General features: G+C 37.2%; 2 protein-coding genes across 2 annotated transcripts; one reads left to right on the top strand and one right to left on the bottom strand.

The window, feature by feature from the left end:
• The first annotated feature begins 10 nt into the window (after nt 1-10).
• On the top strand, nt 11-21,079 carry LOC137284635 (nucleoside diphosphate kinase homolog 5-like). Its single transcript, XM_067816527.1, has 9 exons — nt 11-223; nt 2,039-2,244; nt 2,994-3,094; nt 3,656-3,765; nt 18,393-18,457; nt 19,406-19,419; nt 19,703-19,782; nt 20,080-20,183; nt 20,964-21,079. Exons 1-9 carry the CDS (start codon nt 77-79, stop codon nt 21,040-21,042), a joined length of 906 nt encoding a protein of 301 aa, XP_067672628.1. The 5' UTR covers nt 11-76; the 3' UTR covers nt 21,043-21,079.
• On the bottom strand, nt 5,187-17,297 carry LOC137284638 (vesicle transport through interaction with t-SNAREs homolog 1A-like). Its single transcript, XM_067816529.1, has 8 exons — nt 17,189-17,297; nt 16,249-16,307; nt 15,948-16,058; nt 15,060-15,134; nt 12,389-12,473; nt 11,260-11,330; nt 10,942-11,003; nt 5,187-10,300 (listed from the first exon to the last, which is right to left on the bottom strand). The coding sequence occupies exons 1-8, from the start codon at nt 17,283-17,285 to the stop codon at nt 10,204-10,206; spliced, it is 657 nt and encodes a 218-aa protein (XP_067672630.1). The 5' UTR covers nt 17,286-17,297; the 3' UTR covers nt 5,187-10,203.
• Nucleotides 21,080-22,597: the final 1,518 nt, after the last annotated feature.

Genomic DNA, 22,597 nt, shown 5'->3' with positions numbered 1-22,597 from the left:
TCATAATAGTGTCGCTAAGCAACAGCGTGGTTTGGCAAAGTTGAGAAGAAAAAGGCTGTGGACGTGATCTGAGAAAATGACTGGAGAAAACGACGAACCGATTAAGATGGAAGCTCCACATATATATGTAGAGAGAACGTTAGCGATTATCAAACCAGATTCCACACATAAGGCAGAAGAAATAGAGGACATCATTCTCAGATCAGGATTTGCCATTCTTCAGGTAGCGTTTTCTACGATTTTCTTACAATTTTCATTACCGATGTCACCAGTCGTTGTAAGTCTTTTTTATATAAATCGTGTAGTTTTCATATGTGATGTGCTGCTAAATGTTTATCTTAGACGCAGTGAGTTGTTGTCATTTAAAATGTACCTCGAAATACTTCACGACTAACAATGAAACATTCATGAACCCCAATTGCCTTTAATCTCAGATGAAATATGTGCGATTCAGTTCTGACAAAAGGCAGAATGGTCAGTTTAATGGACCAGCCTAGCTAGTTGGAAATTATATTGCATATTTGGAATGATGAGTCAACATCAGTGCTGAAATTTCTTTGCAATTAGACCCACATTCAAAACAGCAGCAACATATACATACATCACATAGGGGATTAGATTTCAGTTGTATGGAATGGATTTGTTTCAAATGATGTTTGGGCGTATATACAATTTATGTATACAAGTGTTTTTCAGTTGTGACCTTTTATTTATTACACATTAAAGGTCACATGCAACGTAAAATACAACTTTGCAGATTCTGGTACCTTTCGGTGTGCACTTACCAAAACAAATCATAAAAAATGCCAATTCAACCTGTAAAGTTGAAAAAAAACGCGATGAAAAAAAGCCCGCGAAATCGGAGTTCAAACGTTTCACTAAATTCCCCCCAGCGCTGGGGGGAAAACTGGTTTCAACAGCTGTGCTGCGCTGCGTCCATAACGCATGCGCAGTGAATAGGTTCGCGGAGCTTGAAACAGTATGCATGCCCAGCGTCTGAGGTCGTGAGCAATAGTCTAATCTCGATTGTGTACACAAACAAGTACATAATCTACTCGTTACGTAAAACAACTTGTTGACTGTGGCAAGCAGTCTCTGTCACAGAGAAAACTCAGTGTCTCGTTTATTCAAACCTATATGTCTGTCTGCCTGTCTGCTAAAGACAACATGCAATACACAGCTTCAATCATTGACAACGTGCAATTTGAACTTAACACCTATCAGACTATACGACATAAAGAAAATAAGTTGATTTATGACACGTGCACCCGAGTCCCGTGTCTGCCACATTATGTAATTAGGCACGTGTGATACACATGACATGTTTTTATGTCTGTGGGTTGCAAACAAACTACATTCATTTTATTCGGATGACTGGATGTGACGGAAACTTGTGCAAACTCCAGGTTCCAGTCCTGTTTTGTACTTGGACGAATGAGAGATGGCTGGAGCCACGCAGTAGTTTACCATCTCTACTGACATGATTTTTTATTGGATCGAGCGCAAATTCAGAGAACATGTATTTTCAAAACCTAACATCTCTATATACATTCGTCATGGATATCGACTTCTTTTGGTGTATATGATTTTGCTTGACAACAGTATATGAATCCATACTGAAACGACGCATCAAGTACACAAAAAGAAGTTGTTATCCACAAAGATTCTTACTTTCTTGTGACTGGCTATACTTCTAAAATGCCCATCAAACAGATCATCTTTCTGTACACACAATGAACCCTCAGCATGTCAGCAAATGGAACAGCCAATCGGAAGCCGTCGTTACACTTGAGTGCATATCCATCCGCTATGACTGGGTTCGGTCTCCCGAGGGCTTCGTTTCGGGGGAAGTAAGCCCAAGTACAAAATATTGCACTTTTGAATCGCGATTGTACGCTTATAATTTTGTTTATTTGTTTTTTTAAAAGCAGCAATGTATATTATATGTCATGAATAAGTGATAAATGTGTTTTAATTATGTTTGATTTTTTGGTTGCATGTGACCTTTAACATATATTGAGTTTTTTATTTTCTTCAGAAAAGAAGAGTCCACCTCACACCAGAACAAGCGAGTGACTTTTATGCAGAACACTATGGGAAACTGTTCTTCCCAAGTCTTGTGGCATACATGAGCAGTGGCCCAATCATTGCTTTGGTCCTGGCAAGAGACCGAGCTATTTCCTACTGGAGGGAACTTGTTGGCCCAACAAACACACTGAAAGCTAGGCAGACACATCCAGATTGGTATGTACCAATAATGTGGTAATAATACTTTGGCAATAGCCATGTAATGGCCTACAGATATGTTGAGGTTTATAAAGCAGAGCACTTTATAACTTGACTGGTCAGAGATGATTCTCATGTATGTTGTCTTCATTGTATCTTTCATGTCATTAACATTGCTGTTGTAGGAAAATTTAAGTGCTCATTCGAGTTAATGAGGGATGAAAAGTTTTCTGCTTCTTTATTTCCATATCTGAAGGTTTCATTAAGGGACTGGTTAAGTATTATAGTGGGAAGTGTGTGAAAAGATGAGATTAACAGTGGAAGGAAGGGCATGAAAAAAAATCAACAGGATGGGGGACTCCGAAATTTATTACCAGCAGGCATGTAATGAAGTTTGGCAGGGCCATGAAAGAAATGTGGTAGTAAGCATGAAAATATGTTACATACTACATGATATACTGAAAAGTGGGGGTATGAAAGTATAATACAGCCCTGAGACTAATCTCAAGACAACCCCGCCAACCTCCAGTACATGAGCAGTATAAGCGTTACATTCCTGTGTTTATTGGTCCCGATTTCAGATTTGCACTGATTATGATTTTTTTGCTTCTCAAATTATGAAACTGACAAATCTAAAGATACAATAGTGAAACTACTCTCAAAAGTGCCTTTGACTTGGAGCCAAAGTCCTGACAATCAAAGTTCCATGATAGTCAATATCCTTGATAACTTGTCCACATGCACAACAATGTATACATTTGTTTCAGTTTGAGGGCGATCTATGGCACCGATGATCAGAGGAATGCACTTCATGGAAGTGACAGTTTCTCCAGTGCACAGAGAGAAATCCGATTCTTCTTTCCCGACAGTGTGTATATTTTTTTCTCATCAAGAACATTGAAGGAAATAGTCTAAGAAATTATGGATAAGGAATTCATTCTAAAAGTAAAACAGTTTTTATTCATGTTCAAAGTTCAGAAACCAAAGATTAAGGGAAGAATCAAGTCAGAACTAGACAATTCAATGATGAGCATGAGCATCGATCTACATAATTAAGATACAATTAACATGTGTCAACCAAGTCAGTGACCCTAGCCACCAAGTAAATGAATAATTACACCCTTTCAGTACAATATAAATTATGCTACATTGTATCAGTCTGTGACAAACACTTTAGTGTCTTCTTGACGGAACAGAGAAAAATTTACTCTTACCTTCTCATGGACTCCTCTGCTCAGATGAGCTCACAAGACCAAAACAAATATTACTGGCCTCAAACTTCAGACTAGCGACTGAAGTAGAACCTGACCTGTAGACATCAAATACTTTAAAACTGCAGTCAGTTATTAGGTTCACCTATGGTGTCTGGTGTAAAAAGTTCTGGAACATTCTGTTTCTGTTTTGAAGATATAACCATGTTGTGTTCCAGGCGTGGTGGAACCAGTTGCCATTGGCCAAGCCGCCAAAGACTATTTGTCAAAGGCTGTCAACCCAACTCTCCTCAAGGGGTTGACAAATCTCTGCAAACAAAAACCCAAGGACCCTGTGGTAAGTTGTTACAGGATAAAGATCAAGTAAAACTTGACCCATTGCAAAACGTCATCTAGTGTTGTGTTGACCACTGAGGGTCTCACATTAATATATATTAATCTTTTTAGCAATTTCAAGAACATTATTTTGATGAATAAATTCATCTCTTTAAATTAGATCTTAGACTTTGTTACCATTAAGCAAATACCTGAAGACATCCTATGGGTTCCTCAGGATGAATTTTGTCTGACCAGTTAGAGCACTGCTTGCTACAAGGGGAAAGTGACAACTGACATCGAATATGTTTTCAAATCATGCAAACTTAAAATGATTAAATGAGGTGTTCAGAAACAACAGCTACAGGCTGCATGATTGTTTTCAGGAATCAGTTTCACAGTAAAATCACCATCCCTTGTTTCAACAGTATTATACATTTTGAAAAAGATTTTCCCATAACAAATGGAAGAATGGTCATCTATTAGACACTCTAGACTTTTCTGCTTAGCTAATGTTGATGTTTGTTGTTTCATTGATCTCTGAAGGTTTGTGGTAGTCGATGTGACCTTTGTAGGGATGTTCAGCATTTTGTGTAGCTTGTTCCTTCAATACAAAGTGCACCTATTAAAATTAACCCATCTGAACAGCAGTTACTGCATATAGTAACTGCTGTACTAAACATGTCTAAAAGTATTCCTTCCTTTCCAGATCTGGCTTGCTGACTGGTTGTTGGAGAACAATCCAAACAAGCCCAAGGTCAGACAGCCAATTGTGGAAGAGCCTCAGTGAAGGTGGATATCACCGTCTATACACTCCTTGTAAATATGCCCCGTGTATGCGAAAAATGTACAGAATGTTATTGTCAAATATAAACAAATAAACACAAATACTCTTGCCTTGCATTGATTTGTGATGTGAAGAGATGTGATGCAATGACTTCAGTATAGGTGAGTGACATCCTCGATATCTCCAGGGTATACGTTCCAATAAGTCTCCGCATCCAGGGTATAGCAGAGACTTGTTGGAACTTATACCCTGGAGATATCGAGGATGGGGTGATTGAGTGAATTGGGTTTAATGGTCCTTAGAAAAGCAGTTTTCCCACGTTTGTTTGTTGGCTGGTCGTTTAACATGTAACTCAGCAATATTAATAAGTAATCAAGCCTGGACCAGACAATCCTGTGATGAACAGCATGATCATCGATTTACACAATTGGGACTTTGTTTAAAAAGGCAGTGAAGACTGACCATTCAATCCCATTTGTCGCCTCTTACGACAAGCATGGGTTGCTGAAGACCAGCTCTAACCAAGATCTTAAAGGGTCAGTTTTCTATTATATCGGCTTAATGAGGGAGGAAAGCCCATAGTGATGCAGTTCTTTGACCTAAAAATTGCAAAGATACTCAATTTCAAACAAAGGTATAAAAGAAAATTCTCATTTCAAAATAAATTTATTCACATGCATGTACACATTTCAAACAAATGTACAACCAATATATTCATTCCATTTACACATATACATACATGGCACAGTGTTGAATATTTCAAGTGTATATAAGAAGTGGCCTCCATATCACAATGAGGCTTAGAATGAAACAGATGACAAATTTATAAATGGGATAAAATCCCCCAAAAGAATTATTACAGCTAAGAGAATGTCTTAAAGTCAAAATTTTACTGAACTTTAAAACAGATATAGCACCATAGATTTAGATCAAAGGGTCTTGTCTTACAAATCAATTTTAGCACAATGACTTTTAAATCTCAATACTCTTATGAAAGTCAAATTACATTAAAGATTCCAAGTGATGATATCTCCCACAGGGCTGTTTTTGGTCGCAATGATTGACTGAATGGTTTAGGAATATGTATCATACTTAATGGCAGGAAATGGTGTTCATGATATTGATCATTGGTGTGCCTGATCCTGGCTTGATCACTTTCTGACAACAGCATACAGCTGGATTATTGCAGAATAGTTTTAAAAAGGAAATGTATCAAGACCACTTTGTGAAGCAACTTCCTGGTCATATTTGTGTCATAATTTAATATTCACCATGCTGAATGTCAGGGATACTAGAAACAAAACATGGATGTGAGATAATTTGTTTCACCTTTTCTGGTATATTTTAATCTTGAAACATGATACTGTCATACTGACAAAGCATGGTTAGCTATATGATTCATAGATGTTTCTAGGTAACATAAAAATGTGTCAGAAATACAACCACATACTTTCACCTAAACAATGACTTGTGCAACACAGAGATTTGAAAAGCACTATTAATGTAAACAGATTAATGTTAAAACAGTAACACATGTAGAAACCTCACAAGGAACTCATTGTCCTGCTAGAACAACCTGAAAATACTTTTGATTATGGTGTCCAGTAATTACACTGGGTTGTTGACAAATAAGTGTGGACCTCACAAAAATGCAACTATCACAATAAATCTGAACATTCAAATTCAAGTGTCAGATCTAGGCTGTACTGTATGTACAACTTTACAAGGACTATATACAGTTTCAAGTCATTAACAACATCACAAGCGGTGGATGTTTAATTTAAAAACAATGTCATTTACATTAATTCCATACTAATTAACTTCCGTATCACACAAAAAATGCATTGGTAAAGGCAATATATTAATGACAGGTCTGTGAAGATAAAATAATTTATCAAGAAAATATTAGCATGCAAAACTGATACTTGTGGTAATTCATTCTAGACAGTTACAGGGCCCACTAAGTTATCACATCACCATGGCCATGGGTTACCATCTTGTCATCTCGAGCTGCAAAGGTGTGGCCAAAAGACATTACGAAGGTTTTCCTCGTGTTAGTTTTCAGACAGTTAAGAAGATCCATTGTTTTCTTCATTATCGCATGAACGATTTAAAACATGTCACATATTTATTAAATTCAATTCTTTCATGACACAGCCAACCTCATTACAGCAAGAGTTCTCACTGTTGTATGAAAGTGTAGAATAACCCAAACCTTATACCTGATGAAAACTGATGTATCGTATTTGACGTAAATATTGATACTGGAAATCACCAACAGTGTTGACACTGGACCAATGTGCCAGAGAGGGGTCTGCTAGGGTAGTGAGTGAGAGAGTGTGTGAGTATGGTTTTACTCCAGCAATATCATGCTTGGGACACAAGAAATGGGATTTAAACATTGTACATGTGGGGAATCAAACCCGGGTCTTTGGTGTGATGAGAAAACGTTTTAACCGTAAGGCTACCCACTGCCCCTTAAGTCAATAAAGTGATGGTCTCTTAAATAATAACATCATCATAGATTTATGTTGACAAGGTTTCACAACTAACAGCAGGGATCACTCTGGAGCAAATGGTTAATGGGGAGATAGCTCTTTCTCAATCTGAACAACAGGATTTTCAGAAGAAATTATTGTATATTTCTGTATTATTACTTAGTGTAAGTAAGCATAAGTAATGGGAATGTCACCCCATGTTAAAATTTAAATGGGATATTTTCTATTTCATTGGGTAAAAATCTCTAAATCCCTGCCCAAAGTGATACCTGCTATAATATATAAGTATAAGGCCTGGGGCTGCATAACTTTCTACTTAAACACTTTGTCATTTATAACTTCCATCATATTACGTGAGTGAGTGAGTTTAGTTTTATGCAGTTCCAGATATACGACGGTGGTCTGTAAATAATCGAGTCTGGACCAGACAATCCAGTAATCAACAACATGAGCATCGATCTGCACAATCGGCAACCGATGACATGTGTCAACCAAGTCAGCGAGTCTGACCAACCGATCCCGTTAGTCGCCTCTTACGACAAGCATAGTCGCCTTTCCATCAATTTAGGCATGCTGGTGTGCTACAGGTTCATCTAGCACATCTTTGGCACTGTGTATCTGGAATAGCTGTGATATTGTGAGTTATAATTTGATATTGTACCATTTTTCAAGTTCCAAGTGGCCTGGTGAAAGAAGAAGTCATTCCTGTCAGTTTGCTCGTGCTTAACAGTCTTGCTTAATGATAAGTTCCAAACCAGAGTTAGCATGTTGTTACATATACACAATTAAAAACCTAAATAAATAAACCAGTTGACCAAATCAGAATCATTCAAAGATATTCTGATCATTACTACAAAACAGAGTTCTTCTGTAAAAGAAATAAACATGATATACCACTGTACCTTAATTGTCAAATTCAGAACATCAAACTCCCATGTTTTTCTATGCAACAATAGAATCCACTTATACCATCTAAAAGATTCACATAGTTCATGACAAAACACCTCACAGACAATGTCATTACCAGAATCACTACCATCTACCAGTAACTAAAGCACTGTCTGGATACAGTCACTATAATACCACACCACATGTGTCTGGAACCACAAACTACCATTAAAGCTTGTTGCAGGGACATGACAAAATCCTATACACAGTCTATCTGATTAATATGGTCATACCAACTAATTTTCTTGCCATGTGGATTTCTTGGTCAGGACGCTTTTAAGTATATGTAATAAGCTGGAGATAACATAAAGGAGATATATCCTTACAACATTTGATTCACTTCATAATTTTTTTATAGCATGTCTTTACATGTGATTATAAACATTAAACAAGATACCATTAGGGCATTTTGTAATCCAATCAGCCTGTGTCACAAAATGCACCTGTTATCATGCTTGATCTCCGCAAGTTCTACAAGTCGAAATATTAATCTTTTAAACAAATATAGGAACCAAATTCATAACAAATTCAAATTTATATGTTTTAATATTTACTTTGGGGTTAACTGATGGTATCATGAGCTTGGAAATTACAAACTATACATGAACATGGTGTGTCTTTCTTTTCAGGGGCACCATGACAACATGGCTTGTTTGTCACAGTCCTACAGGTAATACAACACAGATTCTTGACAGAACACAAACACAGGGCGCTGCTTTAGCTGAGGTATATACAATAATACTAACACACAAACATTCCCATGATGTACTGAAAATGAGAGGTCTATAAACTTGCTATTTGCTATACAATGATAATTTTTAAATTTCTAAAAATTCTATCTGTAAAGTTTGATGATCACAAAAAAAAGAATATACCTCCATAAGCTTTTCTTTGTCATTTAACCTTCAATATTTCATTCAGATTTTGGTGTGCGATCAATAAATCACCCAACACAAAAACACCCCAAAGCGATGAATCAATTAACATGATAATTTACAGGCAAAGAAGGACAAGTTGGATTGATGCAGAGAACATGTTTACAAGAACTAGGTGGTGCACAGCAATGGGCAAATCCATTTGGTTTGTGTGAAGGAGAGCACATGTAGGCTAGTACACATGCAGTGCATGACAATGAAAATGATTCTGCACATAGCCGCATAGGCCTTGCTCAGAAAACTCTCATGTCGTTGTTATTATGTGCTGTGGCCAGTTCACTCACAATACATGCTAGTGCGGGTCAACTGTCAGGTCGATGCTCAACTTATCCTTGTTTGCCAGTAGTTCAGACGTTTTTAAAAATTCTTATGCTGGATTAAGATCAAACCCAAAGTGCAGGGTTGACAAGCTCTTGTACAGTAAAACACTTCTACCTTTTGTGCAGGTGCATTTTGTCAGCTTGAGAGCTTACCTCAACATGTGCAAATATTGTATACATTCCCTCCAGTGAAGTTCATGTGTGATATATCTTCATAACATTTGAAGAGAGTTCCCACACAACCACAATATTGTTTGAATATGTTATTCAGCCATGTCTAAACTGTCATATAACCTCTTGTGACCTACATCACTCCAATGATTTACCATGCACCCAATGTCACACAATCAAGTTTATGCAGAAGCTAAAACAAAGCATATTTTGTAAAGGAGACAAAATAAGCCAATGTCTGAAAAAAACATCTATCAATCAACCATACTGTGCATACAATATACAAAATGATAATCTGAGGGGATTTTGTAGACTAACATCTTGTCCTTTGTGATGAAAATATTTTCGAGAAAAAAAGAGACAGCTCCTAAATTATAATCATAAAATATGATGAGGCCTTGAACCATCTTCATTTCAAGAAACTGGAAATCTAGAAACGCCACATATTCTAGACTTGCATGGGCTTTCTATATATTCTATATAACCTCAAATCCACTCTTGTACTTCAAACCTCATTAATTCACAGAATAATTCACAAGATAAGAGTTGATACATATTTTCCAAAGTATTATATATTGTTTGAATGCACAGATCACAAAAAGAGTCAGAAGAATGCAAAAGACTTTACAGACGATTGACATGCAGATAAAAACAGATAGATATTGAATGAAACTTGAAGAAAGTATGCTGTCCCACTGTTTATGTAACTATTCACCCATGGGAAACAGGTGCACTTGTTAATCAGCTTGCCTGAAGGAATGTAGAATGATGAGAGTAGCAAGGTCGACAGCATCATGAGTGTCTCCGTACAGTGAAATATATAGCAACACTTATCACAATCACCAACAACAGTCCAATGCCTATCAACAGAATCCGATTCTGTATAATCCTGTAAAAACAAGAAATGTTTTTAAAATATTTGCTCTGTTCCTTGTGTAAAAGTACACGAAAAAAAACCCTGAAAACATATTTTGGCTTGTTTGGAAACATCTGAAAGCAGTAAGTCAGGTACATTGTCAGAATTGTCAAAAATGGCCATTTCTACAGTTTACTATTTTCTATATCAACAAGTTTCTATACACCTGAAACCGGATATCTGGAGAGTAAATATTTTCTGAAATGTTGATCGTTACATTTTTCCTCAAAGTAGTTCAACTCTGAAAGGACTTGTTAGATGTTAGATTACAGGTGATGTTGTTTATGCAACAGCAAAAACTATTACTGTGTAATTATTAAACCTAAAAACAGAAACAGAACATTACAATATTTTCACAGCTGTAGTTATATTTGGATTAGAAAAAAACTGAATAAGATATTCAAAGACAAACTTTTTAGTTGAGGAACATAACAAAGTGTTATGCATGTATTTTCTCCAACACTATTAATGTATAGAACAACACTTGTAGTTGTAGGGTTTCTTCGCTACTGAAAGTATCAAGGGGAGATAATAAAAGATAGGCATTACCTCCCCTTGTGTATCTTCTATGACATAATCATGATGGTGTGGTGTACATTTACAAACAAGCATACCTTCGCATCATTCCGGACAGTACACGAGAACTTTTCCCCAGTGTTGTGTTCATCTCTTCAAGCTGCAAGACAACATGCAAAATTAGTTTCATCTATTTCCTCACAATTGCTTCATAACTTCTTTGTCATAGGGGTTTTGAAAGTATTTTCAATAAGGCTTATTGTTAGTTAAAATTACAAATAGTTGAATCAGACAAAATAATGTACATAAAAGGAAATGTCCATTTCATTTAATTCATCTGTCATTTGAACTATACAACTAAAAACTAACACAGAAGTACAGCTATCTAAATAATGAGACAACTGATCAATTCATACCCTATTTCGTGATTTTTGTATTGTCTGCCTCTGGCTATGCAAGTCCTCCATTATTTGTGCCCCAATTTGCTCTGAAACACAAATTATCACACTTTCCCATTAAATAATATGTCTTCCATTCATTTGCTGACATGCATTTCACTTTGAACAATGTTGATGATTATCAAAGATATCTGTCATGTTAAAAATGACTTTGCCTTTAAACTAGTTATGGAAAGAAAGAGCTACTGGTGCCACTCAGACTTTGAGTCACAGTGTTATAACTGAGATGCAGTCATGCTCAGAATCATTCTACATTGAAGGCATACTTGTCCTTGTCAACAGGCAACCTCACATTCAAAGGAGAACTGAGAAAAGTTGGACGTTTAGGAGCCTCAATAAGATGACAAAATGATCAGACAATTTGTGACACATCAATACAAGTGTTATTATGACATCTGCATGTACCCAAGCTTTATCCTATGTTGGTATAGTACTGACATTCCATCTCTGACCAGACTTATGGTACAGGGTTCCCCTTAGACATTTTATTTTAGAGGTCAGATTGACTATGCAAATTTTTGTAATTTTTACTAGGGAGTCAAAAGAAAACTTTGGGGTCAAACAATTTACACATATAATTAATTTTCAACTAATAATTATGTCTAAGTTGGAAATTTAAAGAATTATTGCACGTACCTTCAAAACGTTTGAAATCAGAAATCAGTGAGTGAGTGAGCGAGCGAGCGAGCGGCACTCAGCAATATTCCAGCTTTATGGTGGCAGTCTGTAAATAATCGACTCTGGACCAGACAATCCAGTAATCAACAGCATGAGCGACAATCTGCGCAACTGGGTCAGTGGGAACCTATGACATGTCAACCAAGACAGCCAACCTGACCACCCAATCCTGTTAGTTGCATCTTACGAGCTGAGTGAAGTAGGTTCTCAGAGCCCATTTCAGAGTGTTAGTATGTTTTACACCTCTTTTCACAATATTCCAGCAATGTCATGACAGGGGACATCCAAAATGGGCTTCTCGCATAGGATCCATGTGGGGAATCAAACCCGGGCCTCCTGCATGGTGAGCAGACACACTGACCATTTGACCGTCCCACCACCCCTCTCAGAACATGAACATGTAACTGACCTGTTTCCACAGCTGCTCTGTATCCATGTTCTAGTCTGCGCGATGTCCTGTCCAGTCTCTCCGTGTTGTCCAACAGTCTTGCTCTCTGGAATCACACATTACAAGGGATTATTGTTTTCACAACCCATGCCCTAATTTCAGTATACACTGCTCATCACATAAATATGTTCCTTGTGTTTGTTATAGAAACTAGAGAATAAAAAAAGAGTTAGTAAAATTCAGTTTGCCTTTAATTATAACCACTTTGTTTTATAGATATCCATGCACTGTGCTCATTCTCAAACAGATGTAGACAGATTGACTATTGTTAACCTAATCAACACCAACCATTTCATTGTCATTGGTGCTCAGGTTGATGTGACTCATGATATGTTGTCTTGAAAAGAATAATAAAGAGAGTGAGTTGAGTTTCATACAGCTTTGAACAATAATTTGCTAATATCACAGAATGCCTGCTTCATGAGTGAGGAAATCTCGAAGAGATGTAAGGTTAGTGGTTTCTTTTATGCCCCCGCCATATATGGCAGGGGGCATATAGGGTTACCCTCTGTGTCCACCTGTACTTCCATCTGTCTGTCTGTATGAAACAGGGAATGCACTCTATCCATTTCTCCACAAAAAATGCTCTGTGGAATTCAGTGAACTTATAATACACAGGCTTTCTGGGAACTCTAATGGTGTGCACCTCATATTTGGTTTTTGTATTTTGAAGTTTTTTTAATAGTTTAAGACATTCGAACTTAGGTACATTTTGCTGAATTTCCCTATGATGATAGTGTAAAAGGGAATGAAGACCAGGTGGGGTGGGAGGTGGTGTACACTATCCACTTCTACTAAAAAACTACTCTACTGAATTCAATGAACTTATACATGGGCTTTCTTGGGACTCTAATGGTGTGCATCTCATACTTTGTTTTTGTATTTTTTTTCCTTATGATGATAGTGTAATAGAGGACAGGAAAGAAGGGGATGGGGGTGGGGGGTGGCCTAACTTATCTACTTCTCAAAAACTGCTTTATGGGTTTCATTTAGATTACACATGTGCTTGAAAGGAACTCTAAAAGTGTGCATCTCATATTTTGTTTGCATTTTATTTATTTATTCAATTTAAATGCTGTCTGAACTTACATATATTTTGTTGAATTTCTCCCTGAATATAGTGTTATAGGGGAGGTATACGTTATCCACTTCTCCTCAAAAACTACTGTATGGAATTGATTTAGATCACACATATGCTTCATAGGGACTATAAAGGCACGCATCTCATAATTTGATGTTGTACTTTATTTATTTTTCCAATTTTAATGCTGTTTGAATTCACATTAATTTGATGAATTTCTCTTTGAATACAGAAGAAGAAGAAGAGTTTATAGTGTTATAGAGGATGTAGCTACCCACTTCTCCACAATAGCTGCTCAACAAATTGATTGAGCTCCTGAGTGTGTTTCATTAGGATTCTAAAGCTGTGCATCTCCTACTTTGCTCATATAATTTTTTAAGTCTGTCACTTTTCCTGATGTTTGAACTTAGTTGACTTTGGTTCTATTCATCCTGGGTTGTACCATATCCACTTCTCCTCAAAAACCACTGCACGAAAACTCGTTTAGCTTACATGTCTTTCATACAGACTCTGAAGGTGTGCATCTCATATTTTGTTTTATATGGTTAGAGACATTTGAACTAGATAAATTTTGTGGAATTTTTCTCTGATAATAGTGAAATAGGGGATTAAATCTATCCACTTCTCCACAAAAACTGCTCACCAGAATTGATTAAGCTTATAAATGTGTTTCACTGGGACTCAAAAGGTGTGCACCTCATTGTTGAACAGATGTTTATTGAACTTGTTGAGTAGAAACTAATCACCAGAGCACACTCAGTGTCAGGAACACTTCCTACAGCAAAGGGGGCATCCGTGTCCCTAGACATAGTAGACGTAGTTTTGTCTTGTTCTTTTTTAAAGTTTTTATTTCCATGAGAGACAAGTTTCACACATCAGGTACTTTGTATTGAATACAAACATGCATACATACAAACCAACTTTCATGAAAGGTTAGTGTTGGGAATTTACTGAAATCCTATAATTGATGATTTGTTCATTACAACCGATCAATCATCGAAAATAATCAGTTGGTGTTATTTATCAAATGTTCTTGGTCATGTTTCTAAATGCACATAATATTAAAAACAAACATGTAGATCTATCCTTTTTTTCTTATATTTCTCAAAATGCATCAGCAAACTTCACATCTTTAAAGATGACTAGTATGCTAGGAACATATATTTCCTGGAGTGTTTTGATAAATTCAATTATGACTTGGAACAAACTTGTAGTGCTCTTGAAATGTAACTGACAAAGTCAACTTTGACAAAAACATTGTTAATGGAAACAAATGTTCCAAGATTGTTTGTGTTTAATTATGCGAAAACATGATTGATTGCTTCAAGTAACTGAACCACCACTATGAAAGGTCACAGCCATTGGTGAAATAAGAATGGTGCAGACAAACACATCTGTCAAGATGAACCAGGATTTGAACCCAGTTCAATTGGATTCTGGTATGTCCAAACCAACAATAAACTGTCTAATTATTGCCTGCTGTCCAACTTAAAAGAGGACTGTACAGGTGACTATGGGAAAGCAGACTACACATCTTTCTGAGTTACTTACCTGGTCCTCGGAGTCATGGGTGTCATCACCTAGCAACTCGTCTCGATTGGCATCAATGCCAAGTTTAGCTTTTTTCTGGAACAAAATGATGACTTTACTTTTTCTCAAGAACAATTACCAATTACCATTCTTCTTTTAGATCAATAGATATATGCGTCACAATCACAGAACCATAATCTTGTTTAAACATGACAATTACATTACTTTACAACCAAATAGAATACATATTCATTGGCAAAACATTGATAAAATAACTTTAGTGACCAACTCGAATGCAATGAAACTGTATTTCTATCACAATCTGGTATGTGTGAGTCTTATAGTGTGCGTGTTCATATACATTTACATATGGGGGAACTGGTTATGTAAACGTTTGGGACATCAGAAAAGGACTTCACACACTGAAACCCAATGGGGGAACAAAGTTTAGTCTTCAGCATGATAAGCACATGGTGAGTCGCTACTCAGTCGCCACATCATTGTTTTGATGTGAGTTTAGTTTTGTTGTTCGATGCACCACTCAGCAATATTCCAACTATATGATGGTGATCTTTAAAGAATGAAGTCTGGACTAGACAATCCAGTGATCAACAGGATGAGTAACAGCTTTCACAATGGGATACAATGACAAGCGTCAGCTGAGTCAGCTAGTCTCACCACCTATTCCCGTTAATCGCCTCAATGACAAGCATGGGTTACTGAAGATCAATTCTAACCTGGATCTTCAGAGATCTACTTTGATGTTAGATGAATTGGTGTCTGTTATCAAAATCATTGTGCCTATCATGCTTTTGTTGTTATGTATGCTTGTGTAAGTGTGGGGAAAGGAACCCAGTTAGTTACTACGATAAACATCACAAACATTTTTCCCAGTGCTTTTGTCTGTACCATATCTTTTTGAAGCTTTAACAGTTCCGTCTTATAGCTCTTGACACGTGTAGAGTATTTCTGTCTCTCTCGAGGATCTTGCTCCTTCACTTCCAATTCCATTTGTTCCAACTGTAAATGTAATCAATGCAAGCATTTGGGGTTTTTCGACATACAACAATCAGCCATTTCATCAGACAAACAAGAGTTGGAAGAGTCCTTAACAATTAGTTATCACTGTATACAGTATATCACCCAATACCTGTATCAAACATGCTGCCACTGATAAATACTTTGCAAGACAATGCTTATAGAATCTTACCAGTTCTGACGCTTCATCAAAGAGCTTCTCTGCTTGTCGTACATGTGACTGTTTTTCCGCTACAAATGAAAATATAGTACCAAAGAGATGAGGACAATGAAAATGAAAGACAAATGAGATAATTGTTAAACCTTGTTATTTTTTTTCTAAAGGAAGACGTATTGAACTAACTTTACCATTTTATGGAATAACAGATATTTTAATTGATAAACACACTTTATCTCTGTAATATAATAGTATTAATCAAGCTAACTTTGGGCTAAATTGCAGTTTACCTGGCACAGCCTGGCCTGGCTAGTGCCGAACATTCGTTAATTAGCAGTCACAGCGTATCGCGCTATAGCAAGTCTGAGCCCTTGGGCACCATTCTTTATGTTCGGCACCCCACTTTACGAAAATTACGATCCTTAGCGTTAGGATATTGTTTAGGGTTAGTGCGCCTGGTAAAGTGGGGTAAAGTGAAAGATTCCCGTAACTATGTAAATAAGTGTGTTTTATCATGTTCAATGAGAAACAGGACAGCAAATACTCGACCTTAGGTGGTGTACAGGCATGCGACAGTCCTACTTAAAAGACATCAAATCTGGTGATGAATTTGATCTCTCTCCCTTACGCCACAGCCAGCATAAGGTCTTGGGAATATCTGTCTGTGGTCGTTATTCTTATTAATCTATGCGATATTTGTTTACCTATTTATATTTTTCAGATGACGGTTTCAGTGTGAGATTACTGACATAAACGTTTTAGAAATAACTGCGAAGAATTGATTTCACTTCACATCACAGAATAGCATCCAATACTGACAGTAAATACCCACGGTAAAACCGGTCTCAAAAAGGAAATCAAACTCAAACGTCATTTGCTCAGATCAGAGTAACAGGCCTTGTTTGCAGAACGGTGAATACATATTTGTGTCGCAAAATCCCAATAAAAAAATTACCTCCATGGTGACAGGCTATCTGACCGACATGGAATGTAATGTCGGCTGTCACCGTAGAATATTGTTGTTCGTAAGACTCCAACAAGCTGGTGGCCATGTTTGTCAATGAGGCAGTAATGTGTGTCTTCCCACACAACTAATTATATCTATTCTTAGCGATAACTAATTATTTCCAAATAATAATGACTACATACAGCGTATTCTAAGTACGTATGTGACAAGATCAGTCCACACTCTTAATTTGTTGTATCATTATAACAATTATGGTCAACAACATTCAATCAATATTATTCGCTATATTGCATGGACATTTGTTGTGCGTGATAGTATACATTAATCTACTTCCGGTGTAATTCTCCCTTTCCGGTTTCACCAAACAACAAGGTAGAAGCATAATCGACATGCAACTTAAAATCTATCTCCATCTCTATCAATTCACCACATTAGGTAGAATTAAAGCATCTTAGGTATATTTCCCTAGTCAGATGCACGAAGGAAGTTGTTATCGTAATGAAATATGCAGTCTGTACTCAGATAATGACTCTTGAAACATCGACTGAATGAATTTTCCACTTGAAAACATGTAAGAGGCGATGTAAACATTTACACTCGAATCAAGCTGTGCTGTGCTGACAATTTGGATTTGGAACGTTTGTGTAACCCTCATAGCTATATGTTCAGAATCGGTATATTCGTTGGGTCTAAGTACATATTATTGCTAAAAGATGCATCAGTCGAAGTAAACATCGGTAGATAAATGGTCTCTTTCTCTAAGAGGCGTGTGAAATATGAGGTTAAACACTATGTTTCATTTAGGAAGCTGCATTTATGCTGTTGATTCACAATGTCCTTTTATATAAGTTATTATGGGGAGATTTATCGGAAAACAGAACGAAATCTACTAATATTGCTGAAAGTGTCTACATGGTACAAGAGTGTGCCAAAGACAAACGTACATGGGGTACAAATGTAGTACCTGTGCCGACAATGACCCCTTTAGTACTGATGTGTATGCAATATCATAAAGTAACGAGAAGAAAAGTATTCCTCCTCTGTTTAACCTATGCAGATAAATTTACCCATTGTATTAATTCAATATCATAGAGAGAGACATGCTCAATTTTTTTATTGATCATGACTTTGTCTGTTATCTATGTTATTTATGTTGGGTCATCTGGATCAGTGATGCATTTTGTTAAAACAGATGGCGCAGAGATTAACATTCAGACGTCGTCTTTCGTACAACACAAACTCCAACCGCAGGAAAGTGTGAGTTTCTTTTTGTCACTTCATAATTGATGGTTGTGTAATTTGATTACATCAGGATACATGCACATGCACTTTTAAGCATCATATCTACAAAAATATCTGTCTGCAGTCAGAGTATCAAGTCCTTAGTGATAATAACGATGAGTAACACAAAGTCTACATGGCATACCTTTGACATAATATACTACACATTACATATGGGCCTTGGTGCCTGAGAAAAAATATATACTTCTCCTTGCTCAGTATTCTTAAGAGAAAAGCCGCATGTTGCCTTTTGAGATTGTGCTCTTTCCAAGCTTGATGTCTCCGAAAGGAGGGGAAAAGAGCTTTGTCAGGTACCAAATCAGTGACTACTGAGGTTGCTGTCCTGTAATTTTAGAAATAAAATATTTTCTTCAGGTTCTTTTTAAGGCATATTACACAAAGCATCACTGCCAGTGTATCGTGCAGTGTGGCATGCCCTTTGAATCATTTCACACCTATTTCTAAGTAAATCAAGACTTTATTGAGACCATATTCTAAGGACTTGGGGAATATCTCACGTTATCTTTTGATCTGTTTAAATGTAAAAAAGACATCATGATCACTATCCAACCTGTTTCAGGTTGACATGCAGTCTAACATATTTATGCTTTTAAGGACTAGACAAGATGACTAATTTAAATTGTATTTCAGTAGTGCTCAGAGTTTGTAGCGGTTTTAAGATGATAAATCATTCAAAGGTTAACATCTCTGGAATATATTCTGTCTGCTAAATATAACACTGCACTTATGCAAGTTACATGTATGATTCAAGTCTTATGATCATATGAGATCTTTTTCAAGCCTGATCTGTAAATTGGTTCATTTTGTCTTATTAATGTATGACTGTGTTCATGCCATCCATTTCTTTGGTCTAACGGTTGTTTGGTTTCTTTTCATTTCCTGCTACATATCGTGAATGAACAGCTCTAAGACTCCAGGTAATTATTTTTCATTAAAGTCTTTTATGAAATGTTTTGCTCACCTATAAAAAAATATATGTTAATTTAATAAGTTAAGTATTAGATGCATTGTTTAAACCGTTGAATTTCAAAAAGTCACAGGTTGGGATTAAATTTAATTTTAATGAAAATTTGGAGTTTTGTTGCTGACACAGTAGCAAAAAAGCAAGTTTGGGGATTGGGATTTTAATGAGCATTGATTGGGTTATTTGGAGTTCACTGAGAAGGTATACTAAAAGCAGTTTATATCGTCTGTTTCCAGGTGGTAAGCTTGTATATTTGTACCAGAAGAAACTTGGCACCTGTGCAAAATGTGGTGACTGCAAGAAGAAGCTTCAGGGTGTAAGTATATTTTAATGGGCCTCACAACGCCTCTTAGTCTGAAGTCACCCATCAGATGACAGAGAATGTTTGCTGAATCAAATGTAAGAAATGGAAATGAATTTATGGTAGATACCATGTGTGAAATAGTCATCAGTTTGCACATAAACTTCATGAATATCTAATCCAGTTACTATAATGTGGCATAATTTCAAGATGTCATAATGCTCTCTAGTTATTTGTTAATACAGAGATTGTCAACCATTGTGTGTTCAGTTTGTTTCACTTGTCTGTTTACTGATCGTGATAATGCTTCAGGTAACTGCTGCCCGCCCCCTCCAACTGTCTGCCATGTCCAAAAGACTGAAGACAGTTACAAGGACATATGGAGGATCTCGGTGCCACAAATGTGTCAGGGAGAGGTAATACTTGTTATATACAGTGTATGAAATAGCGTCTACCAGGCGGCCTGCTGTTTGCTAGTTACATTGGGGGCTTACAGCTTTATTTTTTAGCTAGCCCTCTGGGCCTATCCATTTTCCATGAGTATATATTTTACCATGTCACTGACTTACAACTGTGGTAACTAGACGACGTCTGTATGTATAGTTCATGATCAATCAAACCGTAACTTCCAAAGATCAGCCTACCCTTTTTTCTAACACTAAACATGATTTGTCTAAAGAATGCTCTCAGTGATCAGATTGCTTTTGTTAAATTTGTAGAAGCGCATGTTTACTTTTCACAAGGAGAGGTACAAATCCCCTGTGGCCTAGTGAAAACCACTCAGCCCAACAGCTTTGTTTTCTGCAGGTTATTAAGGACTTATTTGCTTGGAATTACTTACACTGAAATAAAATATAGGGCCTATACATTCTGATCAGGACCCACTACTTTTCATTGTTCTGGGTCCTTGGGTCCTGCAGCTTTTCAGGACAAAGGGCAAGCACTAAGTACATGTGTAATTCTAAATCAGAAAAGCTTAGCATGTGTGCTTCTCAAATATATCTTCCAAAATGTAAGATACAAGTCAGTTACATTGGTTGACATTTTGTGTTTGTTTTTCTCATGCCTAAGTAACTTGATTTGAAATTAATGGCCATTGTATTTGTTTCACATGAAATCAAAATACTTCTGTAGACATGAAATGGAAAGGAATGTCTTACCATAGCGCCACCTTTAAGGTTAACTTTATTTTACAGGATAGTAAGGGCTTTCCTCATTGAAGAGCAGAAGATCGTTGTCCGTGTTCTGAAAGCACAGGAAGCTGCCAAGAAATAGATTGTACCTCCCTGAAAATAAATGTAAAAAACTCCTGGTTGTATTGTTCTGTTATTTTGTTATGACAAGTTGTGGAGTCACATTTGGGCAAGTCTACAGGTTTCAGTGGCTGGTTGGGTTGGCGAAGGGAATGGGAGGAGCTTAGACAAGGATAAGTTTACAGGTTGTAGTGAATGGTTGGTGGAGATGTGACATCCTGACATTCAGATAAGAAAATATGTTGGAGTGGCAATGCTGTTATGTGAATTAATTGTAATCTTGAGGTTTACATGACAAACTGCTGTCAAGGTGAGAAAGGTTAATGCGTCTTCCAACCTAGCATGTGGGGGCCTAGGATTTCCCTCATCAATTTTGATTTGAAATTTAAAATCAAACATGATTATGACCCTTGGTTGTCTCAATACCAAGCTCAGGAAAGACTGGGAGACACCCATACCTTGTTTTGCCTTGGGATCCCTCTTTGAAGCTGTTGTGCCATTGTATGATCAAAGTGATGTTCAGCAGTATTGAATATGCGAAAGGAGTGAACATTTAAAACAAGTAGACTTGGTCATCACTATCCCCTGTCACACTGTTCATATTTGGTTCTTGAGTTAACCTCCACCACGACACAAACCACATTTGGAGTCCTGGAAATCTGTTCCCTTTGTGGATAACAAGTCGAGAAACGCACGGCAAGGGGTATAACTACAAATTGTAACACGGTTTCCGTTTCGACCTCCATCGTATTTATGCCACGAGAACACGTACCAAATTTGATTTCCCTAATCTGTCCCCATTATCTCGCAGCTCAACCCTGTATATCCCCTCGTGGCTGGGGATAATAGCCAGTGACCACAACTTCCAGCATTGTTATTGCAGAGACAGGTTTACGCATGAACTGGAATCACTGCTAAGAGAGTAAATGTTCCCAACAGACATAACAACATGGCCAGTCGCCGTGTGGGGATTTAGAATAAAATAACGCCCTGGAACGTGATTTGTTGCCGGTCATCAAGCGTTTTTGACGACTGTCCCCGACAACGTCAACCCATGCTCAGCCACTGGTATCTCTGGCCCAGACTCGATAAGGCAGAAGTTGAAATAAGAATTTGTGCTGAATTCAGCATTAGACGAGTTTCGCACATTCATACATATCATTTGGTTGGCTCTTTGCCGTCGCTCTCAGCAGTATGGCAGTGGTCTGTAAATATTCCAGTCTGAAGAAGACCGTCCGGTGATCAACATCATGAGCATCGACCTACGCAAATGGGATACAATGCCGTGTGTCAACCATGTCAGCAAGCCAGACCTCTCGATCCCCTGAGTCACCTCTGACGTTAAACATGGGTTGATGGAAGACCCGTACCAACCAAGATGTTCACGGGAGTCATTCATGAGAAGTCAAGTATTCGTCATTCGCGATGAGCGAATGTCCCTGTACCCACGAACACATAAAATATTGTTCTCAACCTAACTCCCGCATACCGAAACTATGCAATAATGTTTTTCTGACTCAAACGTTTCTGGATGTCCGGTCATGATTTACCGTCTCTGTATGGGCGGAATTAGACTA

The sequence above is a fragment of the Haliotis asinina genome, chromosome 5 (assembly GCF_037392515.1).
Source record: "Haliotis asinina isolate JCU_RB_2024 chromosome 5, JCU_Hal_asi_v2, whole genome shotgun sequence".
NCBI lineage: Eukaryota > Metazoa > Mollusca > Gastropoda > Lepetellida > Haliotidae > Haliotis > Haliotis asinina.
Note: the sequence above shows the minus strand (reverse complement) of the source record. Positions and strands in the feature narration are given on the sequence as shown.